At 63.4% G+C, this 18947-nt stretch overlaps 1 protein-coding gene across 2 annotated transcripts in view; it reads right to left on the bottom strand.

Moving 5' to 3' along the window:
• Positions 1 to 18947, bottom strand: part of TTLL12 (tubulin tyrosine ligase like 12) — a 21195-nt gene extending 2248 nt beyond the window's left edge. Inside the window, exons 1-14 of one of the 2 annotated variants that reach the window (XM_090272285.1) lie at positions 18716 to 18947; positions 15433 to 15608; positions 12715 to 12913; positions 11863 to 12022; positions 11646 to 11779; positions 9507 to 9583; positions 6157 to 6273; positions 5855 to 6049; positions 5527 to 5638; positions 4715 to 4866; positions 4380 to 4461; positions 2692 to 2760; positions 2032 to 2170; positions 1447 to 1636 (exon numbers count right to left, since the gene is read on the bottom strand). In XM_090272285.1, the coding sequence (XP_090128411.1) occupies positions 1485 to 1636; positions 2032 to 2170; positions 2692 to 2760; positions 4380 to 4461; positions 4715 to 4866; positions 5527 to 5638; positions 5855 to 6049; positions 6157 to 6273; positions 9507 to 9583; positions 11646 to 11779; positions 11863 to 12022; positions 12715 to 12913; positions 15433 to 15608; positions 18716 to 18874 (1923 nt within the window). In that variant the 5' untranslated portion in view covers positions 18875 to 18947 and the 3' untranslated portion in view covers positions 1447 to 1484. Of the gene's footprint in view, positions 1 to 1409; positions 1637 to 2031; positions 2171 to 2691; positions 2761 to 4379; positions 4462 to 4714; positions 4867 to 5526; positions 5639 to 5854; positions 6050 to 6156; positions 6274 to 9506; positions 9584 to 11645; positions 11780 to 11862; positions 12023 to 12714; positions 12914 to 15432; positions 15609 to 18715 lie in introns of those variants that run through there. The other variant, XM_090272284.1, reaches the window with a different exon arrangement.

Here is an 18947-nt window from a genome sequence, read left to right as displayed (position 1 = left end):
GCTCGTCTTGTTCCTGGCTGTGAAGTTAGTCCGAACTGAGAAACGGTTCATGTTTTAGAGTGCCCCGGCCAGGGATCAGGCCCACGCCTCGGTGTGGCAGGCAGGACGACGCTCGGACCCGCTGGTGACCCCGCCAGGGCAGTGCCATCTGATTTCTTCCCCTGTCTTACATCTTGATGTTCTGGTTCCTCCCACAATCGGAGAGAGCGCCGCCGACCGGACGCCTGGCCTGGGGCCCCGGTCCCCCCAGGGTGGGGAGGCCCCAGCATGGATTTATTGTACAAATCCAGTTGGGCAGAGGACAACGCCAGCAGCTGAGACAAGGACCTGCCTGCCACACCTCTACCTGGCTGGAGGGAAGGGCTGAGGCTCCAGTCAGCAGAGGACAGACGGACACAGCCGCAGAGGTGGCAGGCACCGTCTGGTCCAGTTCCGCTGCAGGGACTGTCCCGGCTTCAGGAGGAACAAGCCCCGTGACCCTCGACAGGCACAGCGAAGCTCAGCACGCCGCCCCGCCCCGCCGGGGCCACTGCCCACCTCCCAGGAGCTGGGCCCAGCCATTGCGGCCACACATTATGCTGGCACCTGACTCCAAATTTCAGAAACGTTGACAACAAGAATTTTATATTTTCTTCCCGTAAACGAAAGAGTAACAGCAATCCAGCATTGACTCCAGACTCTGGTAGATGGCGTCTGACTAATGAAGTTCTCAGTGGAAGCATCTTTCGAAGCTGTCCACTACCTGGTGCTCTGCTGCCCACACTGGTCCCCTTGACAAAGCGCACCCAAGCTCAGACAAGGACGGAACCACAGTAGTGCCAGGGAGGCGCCTGGGACCACAGGGACAGGACGGGCTGGCCCTCACTAAATGGCAAAGCATCAGCAACAAAGGGCAGCAGCGTCCTGCCCCGGAGCTCAGGTTTGCTGGTGAAGGTTCCGACTGAGCTGGGGTGGGGGTGGGGGAGAAGGCTGGGTCTGGCAAGCAGGTTCCCCAGTGTTCTAGGAACACCTGTCATCCAGGGCCCCGAGGGAGGGGTCAGGGAGCCTGATCCTTGCTCTGGGGGAGCCAGGGTGCACAAGCAGACTCTCTGGACAAGAGCCAGCCCAGGCCTGGGCTCCCAGAGAACACCTCATCACACCCCCCAGAACCCCTCTTTCCCTAACACCCCAAGAAACACGGCAGCCCAGAAACCAAACTCTCAGTGATAAAGCCCTGGGCTGAGCTGGGAGGAATCACCGCACAGACGGTGCAGCGGGGGTGTGGACAGCAGCCTGGCCCTCCACCCGGGACAGTGTGACCGGCCTGTTCCTGACCTACGAGGGGGCCGAGGACCCTGCACCCCAGCTGTGAAGCTGGGACGTGGCCCCCCTGTGTCCGGAAGGTGGAGGAGGCGGAGGGGGAGGGGGAGGGGGAGGAGGGAGACCTTGCAGAAGCAGCTCAGAGACCTGAGGCTGGAAGAACAAGCAGAAGGGCCTGCAAGCGCCTAGGCCAGGCGGGTGACGTGGCAGCTGCTGGGCTCATCCAGGTACAAGGTGCTGAAGACGTCGTTGAAGAAGGTCGGGTGGTACCTACAGGCGCGCTCACAGTCAGGGTTGAAGTTCACCTCCAGGATCTGCGGCTGCATCGCTTGCTTCCCTGACGGCACAAAGCGCGGGCAGCTCACTCTTGGGGGGCCGGGCTGGGCTGGGGCCTGAGCTCTGCTCCTCCAGGGAAAGGCCGGAGGGCCTCTGCCCGGGGTTCTCCTGAGCCACCACCTCCAGCTCTGCCTGCTCCTTGGCTCACAGGCGGCAGAGCTGCAGGCTCAGCAGGGTGTTGGCCCCTGCCCTCTGCCCACCCCCCCCTTCCTGCGGCTATCACCCCTCGATGGGGGGCCTCTGCAGACCCAGGTCTCCTGGCTCACTAGAGGCAAAGGACAACCCAGGCAGCACTGACTGGCAACGCCCTCTCTGTGTCCCCTGACGGGGGCGGGGAGTGGGGTGCCGGCTCTGGGTGACTGGGGCGGTGTTTGGGTTACGGGGAGCTCCCCTCACCATCTGCATGGCTGTCCCACTTCAGCATGAGGTCGATGGCATACACGGCCCGGGAGGACGGGTAGTCGCAGAGGCCCAGCGGTGGCGGCTTAGCACACGCCGCCCGGAACAGCTCCGTGAAGGCCTGGAAGATCTCAGCCTGGGGGCCAGAGGAGGCCAGGTCAGGGGGCCTGCATGGCTGGTGCTGGGACCAGCTCCCCAGGGTGGCCGCTCCACGTGGGGTTTGCTGCCCCTTCCGCAGCCCCAGCCCCCAGATGGCCTAAGTCACCTCCTCCAACATCCTCCGTGTCTCCAGACCTGGCCAGAGCCACCTGAGCCTGACGCCACCCCTCTCACCCACCTGCCTCCGTCCCCTGCCTCGAAGGCCCCGTGGCTCCCCTCTGCACCAAGGTGTGCGGGGCGCCACGAGGGCCCACTCCAGGGCCTGGAGCCAGCCTGCACCCCACTGCCTCCTTAGGTTTCCAGTTCCTGGGACAGGCAAGGCCTGGAGCCGTCTGGCTGTCCCAAGGGTGCCCTGAATACCACCCCCAACGACACCCCACACCATCTCCTTCACTAGCCTCAGTGGGAGGAGCAGAACCACCCAGAATGAGCACCTCCTACCTCTACCACTAGCCCACAGCGGAGGCCCTGGCCGCTCCAGCTTTGCTCAGGACTTACCTGGACGCTCTTCCAGGGGAATTCTGGGTACTGCTTCTCAAACTCAGGAATGAACTCATCATAGTGCACCTGCGACAGAAACAGGGCCCGTCATGCTCTGCTCTGCCCTGCCATGACATGGGCCTGACACTCACTGGGATCACAGGTCAGCACCAGCAGCCTGCCCACCCGACCCCTGGGCAGCAGGAGACGGGGGTGTGAGCTCTGGCGCCTCGACGTCTTTAGCTATAAAATGGGACAGTGCTCCCTGCCCAGTGTTGCAGGGCTGCTGTGAGCCTCCAGTGAGACAGGAAATGCCAAGGGCTCGGTGGACTGTGAGGTCAGGCCGACAGGTCACCACGCCCGTGTCAGGACAGCGCAGGGGAGGCAGCCCTGGGACCCGCATCCGCAGGGCCAGGACTGAGCTCCTGGCTCGGCAGCTCACAGGGCCAGAGGGCAGCAACGTCTTCTCAGGCTCAGGCTTGACCCAGAACACACCTGAGCAGGCCAGCAGCCGGCGCAGGTTTCTCCGGAAAGAACCAGCACTGCCCCTCTCCGCCCTGGACACGCCTCCACACATGGGGGCTTCAGGAGCAACGTGACCCTCAGCACGACACATTCACAACACAGCAGGAAGACACTCGGATCCCCCAGAGACAACACCCAACAACGTTCCGGGGCCCCGGTGACAGCTCAGGGTCACAGGGACTGGTCATCGACAGCTCAGGACACGAGGCACCAGCCCCCACTGGGGTGTGCACGTGGGCATCTGCCCTCAAGGGCGTCTCCGAGTGTGACCAGGGCAGTAAGTGCACAACAGCGACAACCCAGAAATGACCTCAAGGTCTGTGATCGAGTGAGACGCGCGTGACCTGCGACTGGCCTGCGGCTACACGCACCGGGGTGGCCAGTCTGAAACCACGCTGCTCGGCAGCAGAAAGCTGCGGCCGGTTTGTTCCATGGGATACTGTTCACAGGAAAACCTGAGTATGCAGAACAGCCCCTTGACTTGCTTAGGGGTGAACCCTTGCTGCAAAGAATCAAGAGGTGCCTGGACATCGCCACAGCTGGGACAGTGGCCACCCAGCCGGTGCGGGGAGAAGGCCATCACCAGGCCTGTGGCGGGGCATATGTGGGGGTTGGGGGGCAAGTGGGCGTGCCCTACTGCCTGTCTCTCAAACTGCCCTGGACCAGCCAACAGGTGAGCGGGCTTTGGGGACGAGGTGTCAAGTGGCCCGTTTCTCCTTTCCTCCCGGCCCACCCAAAGCTGGCCCTGCCTGTGCCCAGGCGGGCGGAGCTGCCCCAGGCGCACCGCTGGCCCGCTGGGGCGGGTGCACCCACCTTGGAAGGGGCTTTGCCCTGATGCCCCTTTGGTCCCAGCGCCCAGGCAGTGCGGGGCGGGCGGAGAAACCAGGCAGGATCGCAGGCCTCCGCCTCCCCTACCCCCGCCGTGTGGGCCGTGTGACAGGTACCTCTGTGCCTCCCCGCCCCCTGCCCTGGTGCCTGGAAGGTTCTGAATGAAGGGCGGTCAGTGCTTCCGGGCCAGGCCGATGGCCTGGTTGGCTCCGACTCCCTGGAGAGCCTGGGGCCGCCCCCGTCACCTCACGCAGTGTGCGCCCCTCGGGACCGCAGGGGGGCCCCTCTGCCTGCACAGCCCGCTCCGTAGACAGGCTGACGGCCGGGGCTTCCAGGCCCTGCCAGGCGCCCACCTGCTTCAGCACCGCGTCCGCGCTGTAGTTCATGACCGTGAAGTGTTTCTCGTAGTCGTCCAAGTCGTCGAGGGTGAAGGGCCTGCGGGACAAGCAGGCAGACCCTTGAGTGGGTCCCCCAGGCAGGCACCGGTCCCCCCACAGCCCCCCACGGGGGCTCCCTGCAGGCCCGTGAACCTCACCGCGACCCCCAGGCGGGGGTGCCTGCTTTGTGAGGAGCGCTCACACCCCTCACGGCGGCTGAGGCGCCTGGCGGGGCCCCTGCGGGTGCGTGGGGAAGGCGCTCCGGGGCTGGGTCTCCGTCCCTGGCCCCCGGGCCGCCCGCCCCCGCTTACCGGTTGGAGAAGCGCAGCCAGAACACGTCGTACACGAACAGCCTCAGGGGCCTCACCGAGCGCAGCAGCACGACGTAGCGGATGTCGAACTTGACCCTCCCCACGTCTTCTCGGAGGAACAAGACAGGACTTTCAATGTACTTGGACACAACCTGGGGGGGCACAGACGCGGGCTCACGGCAGGCTCTGCCCCCCCCCCCCCGGGCCTCCCAGCTGTGGGCTCACGCTCGTGAGCCAGCCGGCTGGCGCCCCCACATCCTGGGGGAACGGGCATGCGTCCGCAGCCCCTCCTGCCCTCGTCTGGCCGGGGTGACTTATCTTCTCCTTTGCTTTAATGGAAGAAGATCCCACCAGCTTTTAGGTTTGGGAAACTGAACACGTTCTCAGGCTTAAATCCACCAGCTCCCCATCGCATGGCCAGAGACCCCCAGTGCCCAGCCCGTGACACGCTTCCCGCGGCCTCTCCCCAGGCGCCCGGTCTCGTGCCCTCAAACTCCCCGGCACAGGCTCTGCGGTGCCCCCTGGCCTGGCCATCTCCCTCCTGCCATGTGGTCACCCGTGATGCGCCGAGCGGGGACTCTGAGGTCAGACATATCCAGGCCGGCTCTGACCGAGCCTCCCTCCCCTCACGGACTGTCACGGCCCCTCCCTGCTCGCAGGGCAGTGGGGGCCCTGGGGTGGGGGCTGCAGAGACTCCTATGAGCTGAGTGACTCATCATCTCAACACTGGGACACAGGCCTCGACCCCCGAGTCCCCCCGCGCCCGGTGGCCAGCCTGTGCACCCAGCGCCCCTCGCACGGCCGGGGCGCACCTTGGGGCTGCTCTCGCGGTGCCGGATGATGCTGTGCAGGCTCCTGGTGACGTGAGTGTCCAGGCTGCGCGCCAGGTTCCAGGGCTTGCAGATCCAGTGGTTGTCCTCGCCACTGGGAGCAGAGGGGCTGGCTGGGTAGCGCCCGGGGCCACCCTCCCAGGCCACATCTCCCCAGGACCATGGCAGCAGAGGGACACCCAGCCTCCTCAGGGAGGCAAGAGGCTGGGCCTTGGGGAACAGGGAGGCGTCTGCTGGAACCAAGGGGGCGGCGCTCCGGGTGAGGCCCAGACCCTGCGGCTGCTGGGGGCAGTGGGTGGGGGGCATTTACCGTCTCTCCCGCTGCTGGAAGTAGCTGACAAACTGGGGTAGCTCAGTGTGCAGGTTGAAGGTGCGAGGCAGCCAGGCCGGGCCCTCGGGGCCCCCCGACCGGCGCGCGATGGAGGCCAGGCAGTCCTTCACCGTCAGCAGGCTCTCGCAGGGGAACTGGTTCAGCAGCACGCGCGGCCTCTCCTGGCTGAGCCTCCTGCGGCCGGGCGGTGGGCGGCTCAGGGGCTGGGACTTGGGGGCCGGGGCTCGGGGCGGCGGCTCAGCCCGGGGGCTGCGTGCGGGGGCGGCCGGGAGGCGCCTCACCTGTAGTCCTTGAAGTGTGAGAAGGGGTAGAGGATGTCAGCATCCGCCTCGCTCTGTGTGAAGGTGAAGCGAGGGTGGGTGAGGTGGCTGAGCACCTGCTGCACGTCCGTGTAGACCCTGCAGGCAGAGGGGGGCTGCCGTCGGCCAGTCGGGCGGAAACCCGCTCCCTGGGACCCCACCTGTAAGGGGGCCACACTCGCCGTTCAGGTGAAACGGCAAAACTGCGTGTTGAACAGGTGCAGCTCTCTCCTCCCAGCGGGAACACAGGACAGGCCGACACCACGCATTTCCCAGAGACACGCCAAGAACTGGACCCTTGAGAAGGGGGCTGCTGCCCCAGGTGCCTGAGACCAGCGCCCTGAAGGCCTCGTTCTGCACTGGAGCTCGCGGTGCCTGCCGGCCGGGCCTGTGCTGGCCCTGGGCGGAGGTATGGACGGGCCTGGGAGCCCGTCTGCTGCAGGGGGTGGGGGTGGGGTCAGCCCCAATTTGAAAGCAACAGGTGGAGTGTGGAAGCAGGAGGGACCCAGCCTGGGACGGGTTCCAGGGGAGGAACAGAGGGCAGGAGCCAGGCTGCTCGGGCAGGACCGGAGCAGGACCTGAGGGGGCCTCAGGCGGCCTCTGACCCCAAGGAGGTGGAGGGACGCTGGGTAGTGCGCCTCAGTGAAGGGGCGGGCAGAGGGCAGTGGGAAGAAACCCCCAAACGGCGGCAGCAGCGGAGTGGAGCGTGTGGCCCTTTCTGGCGGGAACAGGCCTGGGCAGCCAGGGGAGGGGCTCCCACTGGAGGCAGACGCCAGGTCACCCCGGCTGAGCTGGACTCGGCTCCGACTGCTCTGCACCTTCACGTCCTCACCCACAGACAGGAGCATCCGCTTCCACGGGGCTGGGGCTGGGTGACCAGGGGGCAGCCTGGGCTGGCCTGCCTGCTGTCTGTGACCGGCCAGCCCCACCTGCAGACACCTGCACAGCCCTCCCGGCAGCCCGGGCGCCTTTCCTAGGTGCCCAGCAGGTCATGCTCAGCACGAGGCCCCCAGCCTCCAGGAGGGGCCGGCGTACACAGGCCTGGCTGTTTCCACTCCAGGACCGATGGACACACTGGGAACCCAGGCATGCAGAGCAACCCCACCTGGCGGAGCCAGGGACACCACGGCCCGCGCCTTGGGACAGGGACGCGGTGGGACCAGCTTTGGGCTGGCCCTTTGCCTGCCGCCCTGCGTTCCCACAGCCTGTTTCTGTCCTCCAAGGGTGAGCTTACACTGTCCCTCCAGGGCCCTGCTCACCCCTTACTTTTTGTTTTTTTTTTTTTTCTAAACTGTTATTTTATTTTTTTCAGATTTAATGTGTTTTATTGATTAAATTATTACATTTGTGCCAATTTCCCTTCCCTCTGCTCCCCTCCACCCGGTGGCCCCCCTCCCTCCAGTTGTCCCCCCCTTTTAGATTATGTCCATTAGTTGTGCATACAGTTCCTCCCAACCTCTCTCCGTCTATTCCATTCCCTCCTACCTTGATCCCCAATTCCTATATCATCTCCCTCCCTTTCCCCATTCCCCCTCCCTGTTGACCTCCCCCCAATATGCTTCCCGTACCCACAGTTCCTCTTCCACTCTCGTTGCCTATTTAGTTTGCCTTTGTTTCATCTCCCTAGCTTCTGTTTTTTTTTAAACCAGTCCCTTTAACATCTCATATAACAGTGGTTTGGATCTAATGAACTCTTTCAGTTTTATTTTGTCCTGGAAACACTTTCTCTGCCCTTCTATTCTGAATGACAATTTCGCTGGATAGAGTATTCGTGGTTGTAGGTTTTGGATTTTCATTACTTTGAATATTTCTTGCCAGTCTCTTCTTGCCTGTAGGGTTTCCCTTGAGAAGTCAGCTGATAGTCTAATTGGGACCCCTTTGTACATAATTCTTTTCTTCTCTCTTGCTGCTTTTAAGATTCTCTCTTTATCTTTAATTTTTGACATTTTGATTATAATGTGTCTTGGAGTGGTTCTCCCTGGGTCCAGTCTCTTGGGAACTCTCCTTGCTTCCTGGACCTGCAGGTCTATTCCCTTCCCCAAGTCTGGGAAGTTCTCCTTTATTATATTTTCACTCAATTTTTCAAGTTCTAGTTCATCTTCCTCATTCTCTGGCAAACCAATGATTCTTATGTTGGGCCTTTTATAGCTGTCCCAGAGGTTTCTGATCCTTTCATTGTTGCTTCCCATTTCCTCTCGCTGCATTGGTGGACTGCTTGTTCCTTCTCCATATTCCAGTTTGTTGAAATGAACTCTGGATTTTATTTCCTTTCCGTCTGTCTCGTATGCGGTTTTGTTCCTTTCGTTATGAAAGTTTTTCGCTTCTTTCATATCTTTTTCCTGCTCTTTTGTGAATTCTGTAAGCCACCTGATAACAATGGCCCAGAACTGAGCCTCTGACAGGTTTCTTATCTGTTCATCTGTCAGGTTCTCTATCTGCTGCCTGGTGAGTTGTGTTACCGGTATTTCTATAGTTGCCTGCCTCATTTTGACAGATGCGTTTTGTTTTCTTGGGCTGGCTGTGGGGGCGGTGCCTGTGTACGCGTCACAAATTAGCGACCGGCGCCTGCCTGTCCGCGACCTATTTCGCAGCCCTGTGGTGCTTTCTTTGGGGGCGGGGTTCCAAGATGGATTCACACAGTTATTCAGCTAGGAGACCGGGGTCCGTCCTCCCGCCCCCCCCTGGGCCTCACTGTTCAAGGCGATGCGGCGGCTGCTCTCCCCAGCGCCGGAGTCGCGCACCGCCAGGGGCTTGCGTAGCCGGGATTCCTCGCCGGGGTCGCGCACCGCCAGGGGCTTGCGTAGCCGGGATTCCTCGCCGGGGTCGCGCACCGCCAGGGGCTTGACTGCCGCCCGGCCTTTTCGCCGCCCCCGCCGCTGTCTCAGGTGCGACCGCAAACAGCACTGCCCTCTTTAACTCTTACCTGCCCAAATGGCACCGCTGGTTTATAACTTCATATGTTGGACTTCCGTGTAGTTTTATTTTCTGGAATTTCTAGTTATCCTTTGTTTTGAAGTAGTTGTATTTCTCTATAGTTGTAGAGGGAGACCTAGCGTGTCCGTCTAAGCCTCCATCTTGGCCGGAAGTCCTCACCCCTTACTTTTTATAGCATTCTCTCTGTGACCCTGAGAACACCACCTCTGGTATCTCAGTCACTGTGGTGCCACCAGGACAGAGCAGACCTACTGAGCGCTGCCGTGTGCCAGGCACTGTTCTGGGAGCCGTGGGAGCTGGGGTGTGTGTGCGTGCACACGTGCGTGTGTGTGAGAGCGAGAGCGAGCGCGCGCAGTGACTGAGCACAGACCTCCTGCAGCTGGGAAGGGGCTACGCACCTGAACGTGTAGTCACAGGGGTGCACCACTGGGTCGATGGCCACTGGCAGCTTTTCCTTGTTTTCCTCCAAAATGGCCTGGAAGGAAAGACATAAAGGTAGAAACAGACCTTTGAGGAAGGAAGCCAGTGACTACGCACCTCTCCAGCCTAGGTTTAGGACTTGGGGGGCACACCCAGACCTCACGGCGTGGTGCCTTTCACCAGAGCCCTCTGGCCACCCCACCCAGGGGTTGTGGGGCTCAAGGCCCCTCAGGTGCTGAATCGCCCTTTTTGCCTCAAAAGAGCACCACCAACATTGTTCTCAGTCTTCTCACGGCTCCCCCAAACACAGGCGGTGGAGGGGCCCGGCTGCCCGGGAGGGCGCTGCTGGTCCTCGGGGAGCCCCCACGGGAGCTCAGGCAGTGCGGAGGTTTAAGCCACGCCCACCAGCGCTGATGCTCCCTGTAAAACAGCTGAATTCTAGCCAATAAAAACGAGATCACCACGCGACCTGACCACAGGCCGCGCGGCTGCCTCCCCATTTCCCTCGGGTTCCCTCTCTGAGAGCAGCTAGCTGCCACCTCAGGGGCACACTCAGGCAGCGCTGTGGGGACCCCCCACGGGAGGACTGAGGCCTCCTGCCCCCAGCCAGCACCATGTGGCCAGGCACAGGCGCGGGGCGGCGGCCCCCGGGGCCTCCGAGGACACGGCCGGGCCGACAGGCTGACTGTGCGTCAGGGCCGCTCTCCATACCCCGTCCCACAGAAACGGCGCCGGACGACAAACGCTTGCTCTCGGGAGCTGGAGGGCTCTGTTACGGCGGCGGTAACTAACCAGTGCGGGGGCCGGGGCCCAGGCGGGTCAATGGGAACCAACCGGGGCGCCCCCACAGGGCCTGGCCCCTTGTCTCCCCTTCCTGACCACAAGAGGGTGACCTGAGAAGGAGAGACCTTCTAACTCATGTTCCCTTAACAAGCGAGCCCAAGATCAGGAAGCCTCGCGCCTTGGTACGCACGCATTTCTTAAAGCCCTCACTAAGCCCCTACTAAGCGCAGGCGCTCTCCGAGCCCAAGACACTGACCTTTCAGATGGTTAGCTCAGGCCAGCACCACGGGGACAACACAGAACCCACAGGGCCACCCCGGCAGCGGCGCTCATAGGACCGCCGGCGCCACATAGCGCTTCCCACGCTGCCTCCCGTCAACTCGCTCACCCCGCCCGGTGCCCTCTGCGCGGCCCGTGAGCGCGTGTGGCGTGTGGTGTGTATGCATGGTGTGTGTGAGTGGGTGGGTGTGGTGTGTGTGGCACACGTGGCCTCTGCTCACAAGCTATCAGGTCCCCTTGGCGTTGGACTCCCGTTCTCCCACGAGCACTCTCTGGACCTCAGTTTCCCCCACCCCAGTAAAAGGAAGATAAAAGCAGGACTGGAAGTCCTACCGCTGTAAGGGCTGCAACAGAACGCGCCCATGAAGTGCTGAGCAGTGGCTCCCTCGTCACCTGGTTTCCAGCTGCGATCAGCCAACAGCAAGCAGTGGCAGGAGACCAGAGGCCGCGAGACCCCCTGCCTGGGGCTGTTCCTAGAGACGCCCCCCCCCCGCCCCGCCCGCAACCCCAGGCCTGGTTGGCGCTGACTCCCCGACCAGGCCCTGCCTAACTCTCCCGGCGGCCTGGCGCCTGTGAGGGGCCGGCTGTGTCCTGGGGGCCCCTGACCGAGAGGCTGTGCAGGGACTGGAAGCACCTCTGCTGGCCGTTAACGACGACCTGCTGGGGGCCGACTGCTGGCCAGAAACCAGGCCGCCCAGTATTTGAATACAGTGTCTTCCCGTGCCTGGGGCGGGAGGTGTTAGCAGCCGAGGAGACGAACACGAGGCAGAGCAGCCCTGACGTCAGCACCCAGCTCTACCTGACCCTCTGGAAGGACGGCTCCCAGCGCCACCCCCGGGGACGGGGCTTGGGCAGGACGCCCACCAGCGTCCACACAGGCAGCTCCCATTCGCTCCTGAGCCCTGAGCCCTGGTCTCCCAGCCACTCCCCAACTCTTCTCCATCCCGACAGTAGCCGGTGTCGTGCAATGACACCTGGTGACTGAATGGAGAACGTTCTAGAAGCCACCAGGCCACCAGGCCCAGGGGTGAGGGGCAGAGGGCGCAGGGCCTCACCCGGTAGTGCTCCTCGGGCGGTTCCGGCGTGCAGGAGCTGAGGCCCAGCATGTCGGCGGGCACCCACGGCAGCAGCCTGCACCTCCGGACCAGAGCGTCTGTCTCTCCGTAGGCGAAGTCCCGGGTCACCTCCTCTGCACCGAGACACACGTGCCCATCAGTGGGGGCAGGGGTCGCGGCCGGCCCACGCCCCGGGGCAGGCGGGCGTCTGACTCACCGCCCGTGCTCAGGTCCCTCAGGGGCCACAGCAGCGTGTAGGCCACCTGCTGGGTCATGTAGAGGAAGGGCGCGGTGGCGAAGCTGGGCGCATCCGAGTGCTGGATGCGCGAGCCGAACTCGTCCATGATGTACCACACCGGCTCCTTCTCCTCGGCCGTCTGCGGGCAGGACACGTGCGGTCTCGTCCTCCGCCCGCCCACTGCCCGGCACCAACCACCGCCCCTGAGCCGTGAGCGCCCCTCACCACCTACCCCCCAGGCGCTTGAACCAGGGGCACCTGGGGCGGGGGCCCCGCCCTGCAGACCAGGACTCAGGCCAGCAGACACCAGGGCGGCCGGCCGTGTGCTAAAGGCGCGTGGAAACCAGGCACGCGGCCCAGCAGCTACAGGGAGTGCAGTCCTGTGTATGCCGGGGTGGGGGGACGGGGGAGACGTGCGTCTGCGGGAGGTGACATCTAGGCTGAGCTCATGGGACACAAATTGTTTTCCAACCTAAACGCAGGGAGGGCGGGAGTCCGAGGGTGAGTCTGGGAGGCCGGGCGGCGTGATTGACAGAAGCCCAGGGACACGTCTGACAGTCCTCAACTCTTCCCCTGGGGGCAGCGAGCACCACGCAGGCCGGGAGACAGGACCAGCAGCCGAGCAGGCACCTGGGTCCCTGGCACTGGCTGGTCCACGGCGGAGGATCGGGCCCATGACAAAGCCACAAGGACCGGAGGGGTTTCAATGGGCCACGGGAGAAGGCGAGTTTGCTCTCTGGTGGGGTGAAGGCTCTGGGCTGGCCGCACGGGCAGTGAAGGCCTGTCTCCGTGTCTGTCCTCTGCGCCCCGGGGGCCCGGCTGCGCACTCACCCCGTGGGACAGCTGGTAGGTCTGGTTGAACTTCCACATCTCCTCCAGCACCTGGTCCACGGCCTCCGCGCTGGGCAGCTCCCCGTGGAACTCGACGCCCATCAGGTTGGCCATGCGGTGCAGCAGGCCAGGCACCTGGTGCAGCTGCTGGCGGGCGTGCGCCACGCGGCACGTCCACGCGTGGTCGATGAGGAAGATGCTGCAGGCACAGGCCACAGGGGCGTGAGCCCGCCACACGGGCACAGCCAGCAGGTGAGGATAAGGAAGGGGCCTGGGGCTGTGGCTGGGACTGGCACCCAGCCCCAGACTTGGTCCCCAGCAGCAGTGGGTCTGGGTGGGGACCCAGGCTATGCCAACCACTCATTGGGTGGCCATGGGCATGGGCCTCTCCCGCTTCCAGTTTCTAAAACAGGGCAACAGGGGCCCCACGCCCTAGCCCCGGGCTGATGCGGCGTCCAACGGGACAACACACACAGCGTGCTGGGGGACACCAAGTCCTGGCGTCCTCTGTGGTGCAGCAGTCACCGCCAGGGTCCGCCACGGGACTCTGGCCCCGCCCCCGCCTTGTCACCTGCAGCCTGGAGCTCAGCCGGAGCAGGGGCTGCGCACGCGGGGAGGCCAGGGGCAGGCGCGCGTGCAAAGGGGCGGCCATGCGGTGCTCATTCGCATCCGGGCGCTTTCTGGGAGGCACTAAGGCCTTTTTTCCAGAGGCTTCAGGCCCCGCACACACGCAGGGGCGCCTGGGGCCACACTCCCGGTTCCCTCGGAGGAGCCAGTTCGGCAGTACAGCCGTCCCTCGCTGCGTCGCGGCTCCCTCACCGTGGCCTCACTGTCCGCGGGGTTTTGTAAAATATTATATTTAATTAATGATCACGGATTTTTGCTATGTCGCGGGATTTTGCGGTACTGTATACGTATGTTAAAGTGACGTAGGTTTAAGGGTGTAGAATATGTTTAAGAACATAAGTAGTGTTTATGTAAGTGTGGAAAAGGTTAATAAGGGAGTGGGAAAGGTTAATAAGGGACTGGGAACGGTTTATAAGTGTGTGGGAAGGGTTTCTAAAGCCTTAAAGTGTATATAAATACTAAAATAAATGTAAGGTTCCTACTTCGCGGATTTTCACCTACCGCGGGGGGTCTAGAACGTGACACCCGGGATAAGGGAGGGGTCGCTGTATTGACTTTATTGTGCTTACACAGTCGGCCCCCTGTATCCACGGGTTTCAACCAACTTCGGATCAAAAACATTGGAAAACCGTTACATAGTTGCCCACGTGCGCCACCACGTAGTCAGGCCTGGAGGGCTAGGCACCCTCTCCCACACAACGTAGCGTTACATCTGTTCCCGTAACGTGGACGGTGTAGGCAGCGTGATAAGGGCGGGATATGCGAGGTTACAGGCCAATACACGGCGGGCAAACGCAGGTTTACAGTGGCTCGTACGGAAAATAATATAATAATTAACGTGTAATAATACAAGAATAAACTGTTCCGCGTGCCCACGGCTGTAAACCTGCTTTGCCCACCCTGTACTACGCCCTTCTACGCTGGGGGCAGGAGCACCTGCGGATTTTGGCATCTGTGGGACAACTGTGTTCCTTTCTGTTTGTAGAGCCTGAAACAAACGGAAATGCATCCCTCCTGTCTGCCTAGAGCTGATGACCACGTGAGCGGTGCAGAGCCAGCGGACAGGTGCGCGCGAGGGGCCCTGTACGCGGAAGGGCAGCCAAGAGGACAGCGGTCGGGTCTGCCACCAGGGGAGCCTCAGAGGCCTGGGGGGAGAAAGACCCAGGGATCCCCCCACCCCTCCCAAACCTGGCGGTGGTGGTGCGCGGTGCAGGGGCCTCTCGGGGTGGCCACAGTGCCCGACTCACCCCAGGCCCGCACAGGCGGGGACGGCCAGGCACACACGGAGGCCGGTGGCTCTGACCCGAACAGAAAGAGCCTGCACGTTCCCGTGAGTGGGCAGAGGTGGCCGCCGCTGTCCTTGCCTGTGCGGCCGCGCCCACCGCCTCACGGCACATGAAGGAGGCCAGCCCCTTCCCTGAAGAGCCTGGGACACAGCCCGATGACTCTCCGAGGCCAGCAACATTCTCTGAAGCTCCCCACAAAGCCGGGCAGGGGCGCCTGCAGGCCAGTCCTGGCTGACGGCCCCCCGTGGCCCCTGGGCGGCAGGAAGCCGGGGTCCAGGCTCAGCTCTGCCCTGTGGCCCTGCAGAAGGCCCCGCCCCACCCTGGGCCTTCAGGTCCTCCCCGGAGGGCTCCCCAGACCACACCTCTCACATCCTGGGAGCACAGCCCCCGGAGAACAGCGGGCACAGCCTCCCTGCTCCACCCGGACTCAGCTTCAGGAGGCGCGGGCGAGGCCCCGGGTCCTTGGGGAAGCTCCCGTTCACAGGTCAGGCTGCCGTGGGTCTGACACCCACGCCCAACAGCCACAGGACCGTGTGCAAGTCCTTCCTGTTTCCTCATCAGCGAAGTCAGAACTCATCGCCTGTCGTGTGACCGGCGGGACATGGGGACGCTGCCCTCAGGACGGTACGAAACACGGCCAACCTGGCGTGTCACCAGCATCGGGACCGACACAACCCTGAAGCCCCGGTGGAACCACGGGGCCACAAACAAGTGCTCGTCACGTGGGACGCCCACGAGTGCCCGCAGCTGCGGTGTCGCTGACTGCAACGGCCTCTGGCCCCGAGAGCCCCGCCCAGGCCCCTACCTGTTGGGGTCGGCCGCCTGGAGCCCGTTCTCGTTGGTCACGATGACCTTGTAGCAGCGCTCGCGGCCCGGGTTGGGCTTCTTGTGCGCGTCCCGCGCGGCCTCCTCCTCACTCTCCTCCTCCTCCTCCACTTCTTCCACTTGCATTATCCCAAACATCTCTCCCGCGTCGAAAACCTGGGGGCCGCAGAAGGGGTTGTTGCAGGATCACCCCAGTCCTGAACCCTGACCGCAGCCTGGACATCCGCTTCCGGCCTCCCAGGCAAACGAGACCCGTCCGGAGCACCAGGACCTATTTACTGCCCAGCCGCCCATCTCACAGGTCGGGGCACGGAGGCTCCCAGAGAAAGCAGTCAGGGCTGGGATTCAGTCTCCCCTGCGGGACCCATGTTGAGAAGGGGGCCCACAAACATGATCGAATTATGTCCCCTCTGGCCCCTGGCTTTACAGGGGAAATGAGGCCTAAGAGGCAGAGGGGCTGCTCTGGTCACGCTGGAAGTAAATGGAAGTCAAGATCTTGGTGGCCAGGGATCTCCCCCAGTTCCGCTGTCCTGAGGAGCCAATCCGACACCAGGGCAGCGGAGGCAGCCCCGAGGCGGAGGTGACCAGGAGTCTGCTTGCGGCTGGGGCCTGCCTCCTGAGGTCCCTGGCCAGGACGGGACAGGAAGGGAAGGACCCTGGTCTGGAGGTCAGCGCAACAGTGCGCAGCAAGCCCCCGGCACACAGCAGGGACTCAACACAGGCTGGGCCCCCTCCTAACACCCCCTGCTCATGACTAGTAAAAGCAGGGAAGATTCGTCCCAGCAGTTGGACGCCAGGCAGCCCCCGCGGGCTGGGGACCACAGGCCCCTTGGGGGTGTGAGGGGGAATCAATCATGATCTCGCCCAGCGAGCTGACGGCCGAGCGGCGGAGCCAAGCAGGGCTGGGCCGCTGGGGAGGACCAGGGAAGTGGTGCTGGCTGGGGGGCCTGGAGAGACATCATGGAGGAGACAGTCAGAGGTGAGCACTGGAGGAAGCGGGGATCTAAACACGTGGCTAGGCGGTGAGGTGCAGCACTGCAGGCGGGAGCAAAGGAGCTGGGGCAGGGGGGGCCGCAGAGACGAGACTCCTCCCAAGATAAGGAGAGCGCGGGCACTTTCGGGGCTCTCCTTCAACCCTCGCAGAGCCTGGGGGGGCCAGTGAGGGACCCCCAGCTCAGAGATGAGAAAAGCAGCTCACAGGGCTGGAATTTACACCCAGAATCCCAAACCTACAGCCCTCACCCCCAAACCTGACAGGAAGGAGGGAGCAGGGGTGCAGCCAAAGGCCTGGTGGGGTAGAGGGCCTGCCTTCTCCCCAGCTGTGGAGTGGGGGCGACCACACCCCTTCCCGGTGGAACTGGGAAGTGAACGCTGACGGAAGAGCTGAAACTGACTTCAAAACACCCCCTGCCCCCTGGCCCGACCCCCGCTTTCCAAGGGAACCTTTCTTTTAAGGCTGATGGGCTGGCACAGACCCCCCTTCCTGAAGGCAGGGGCCTGGGCTGTGGGTGTGCACCCCCCCACACCTGGGCCCCCGGCTGCAGCAGGTTTCCCTGGGAACAATGCCTGCAGGGTGGGTCAGGCCAAGTCGTGACTCACAGCTCTGCCCATAACTCAGAGCGGCAAGGGAGGGCCCTGGACAAACACCAGTCGTGGAGCGGTGGCGGGCAGGCCTGAGGGGCACCGACCTGGCGCTGCCACTGGGTGCTGGGCACCAGCTGAGGCGTCTCATGCCGCTCCACCCCCTCCCTGCCCAGCCAGTCCTGCTTTCTAGATAAGAGGCTCTGCTGGGTGACTCGCCCAAGGCAGGCTGTGCTGCTGGCTGGCCTGGAGCTAGGTGTTTGTTCCCACGTGGTGCTCCTGTCGCCAAGTACACGGGGAGCTTTTTAGCCTCACTAATAACTGCTGGGGTCCCCCCCTACGCAGCACAGGCCTGGGACCAAGGCTCAGGAAATGCGGGGGGAATTGAGGGCAAGTCACTCCCAGGAAGGAGTGACAGAAGATAGTTACAGAAGATAGGTATGCACTGCCTGCTGCTGACATTGTATCTTTTTTATAGCAACTGCCTGTGTTTTGAGCAGGAAGGTACCTGATCCAACCCGTTTTACAGATGGAGAAACTGGCTGAGAGGGAGGGGTTTGTCCAGGCTCAGGGGGCCACCCTTTCCCTGGCTCCAGAGTGCCCCCCCCCCATCACCCAGGAGGCGGCCCCCTGAAGAGAGGCCTGGCTCCAGCTAAGAAGGACCCACTGGCTAGCACCTGAGCAAACTACCCAAGCCCAGGTTCCCCCCGGCACCCCCAGCCAGGACCCACCTGGAGCCCCTCTGCAGGTCCAGGCTAAAGCAGCTGGTGATCGGCTCGGAGCTGTCCCCGTCCCCACAAAACAAGAGAGACCCTACAAACAGCTAAGACCTTCTAATTTTCCTTTAGATCTGTGCGCCATCTCCCAGACTTTTTTTTATAAACTTGGAAAATAAGGGTGAGTCAGGCTCAAGTCAAATGAGGGGACAGGAAAGAATTTTATGACCCCAACAGTTAAAGCCACAAAAATTCATGGGGCTCCTGTTCTCCCACAGGGAGGCAGTGGCTGAAAGCTTCTAATCCCGAAGTCCGCCACACTGGGAGCCCCTTCCTCTCCCTGAGCCTCAGTTTTCTCAACTGTGTAATGGGGGTGCTGACTCTTCCTCCTCGCAGGCCTGCTGGCAGCCCCAGCAGGGCCCACAACTTTGGTCCCAGCCCCCCGCCCCCCACCCCCCCCGCAGCCCCGGCCCGACCCCAGGTGCGGGCAGGACCAGGGCCACCGGCGCGGGGTCACACCGCGGGGCCCTGGCGGCCGCTCTCACGCCCCACACTTCAGGCAGCTCCCACACCGCCGAGGAGGCCAGGTCTGAAGGTCGGCCGTCAGGTAAAGTGTGGCTCTTCCTCATCAAAGCCTTGCCGGCTGCTCCGGCCGCTTCCAGCCACGGCGCCTCCCGCTCCCCGAGACACACACCCCGGCGCTTCCCACCGAGGCCTGCCCGACCGCTGAGCCCGGGCTCCCCGGCCCGCAACGCGCGGGCACATCGCGAGCTGCCCCGACAGCCTCCCAACCGCAGCCGCACGTGTCCTCCGGGAGGCCCCGGCCTCCCAGCCGCCCAGCCCCAGCAGCTCTCGGCCAGGAGCCGGCCCGCAGCCCACACCCTTCCCAGGAGAAGGGTCCAGAGCGGGCCGCCCCGGCGCTCCCAGCCAGGCGCCTCGACCTCCCCGCGTCGCCCCGGCCCGCACCTCGTGCTCCAGCTTGTGCAGGAGGCGGCCCCAGTACCGCTCGGGGACCCCCGACGCGCGCAGCGCCGGGCCGTGCAGCGCCGCGAACTCGGCCAGGGCACGCGCGCGCTCCTCGGGGCCCCGGCCCCGCTCGGAGTTCAGCGCCGCGTCCGCCTCCATGGCGCCTGCACCAGCGCCTCCAGCAGCGCCGCCGCAGCCCGCGGGCGCAGCCCTCCCGGCTCTGCCCCACAGC

This window comes from Furipterus horrens, unplaced genomic scaffold (assembly GCF_987537825.1).
Source record: "Furipterus horrens unplaced genomic scaffold, mFurHor1.1.pri manual_scaffold_4, whole genome shotgun sequence".
NCBI classification, from domain to species: Eukaryota; Metazoa; Chordata; class Mammalia; order Chiroptera; family Furipteridae; genus Furipterus; species Furipterus horrens.
The sequence above is the reverse complement of the archived record's forward strand: the minus strand, read 5'-3'. Positions and strand labels throughout refer to the sequence as shown.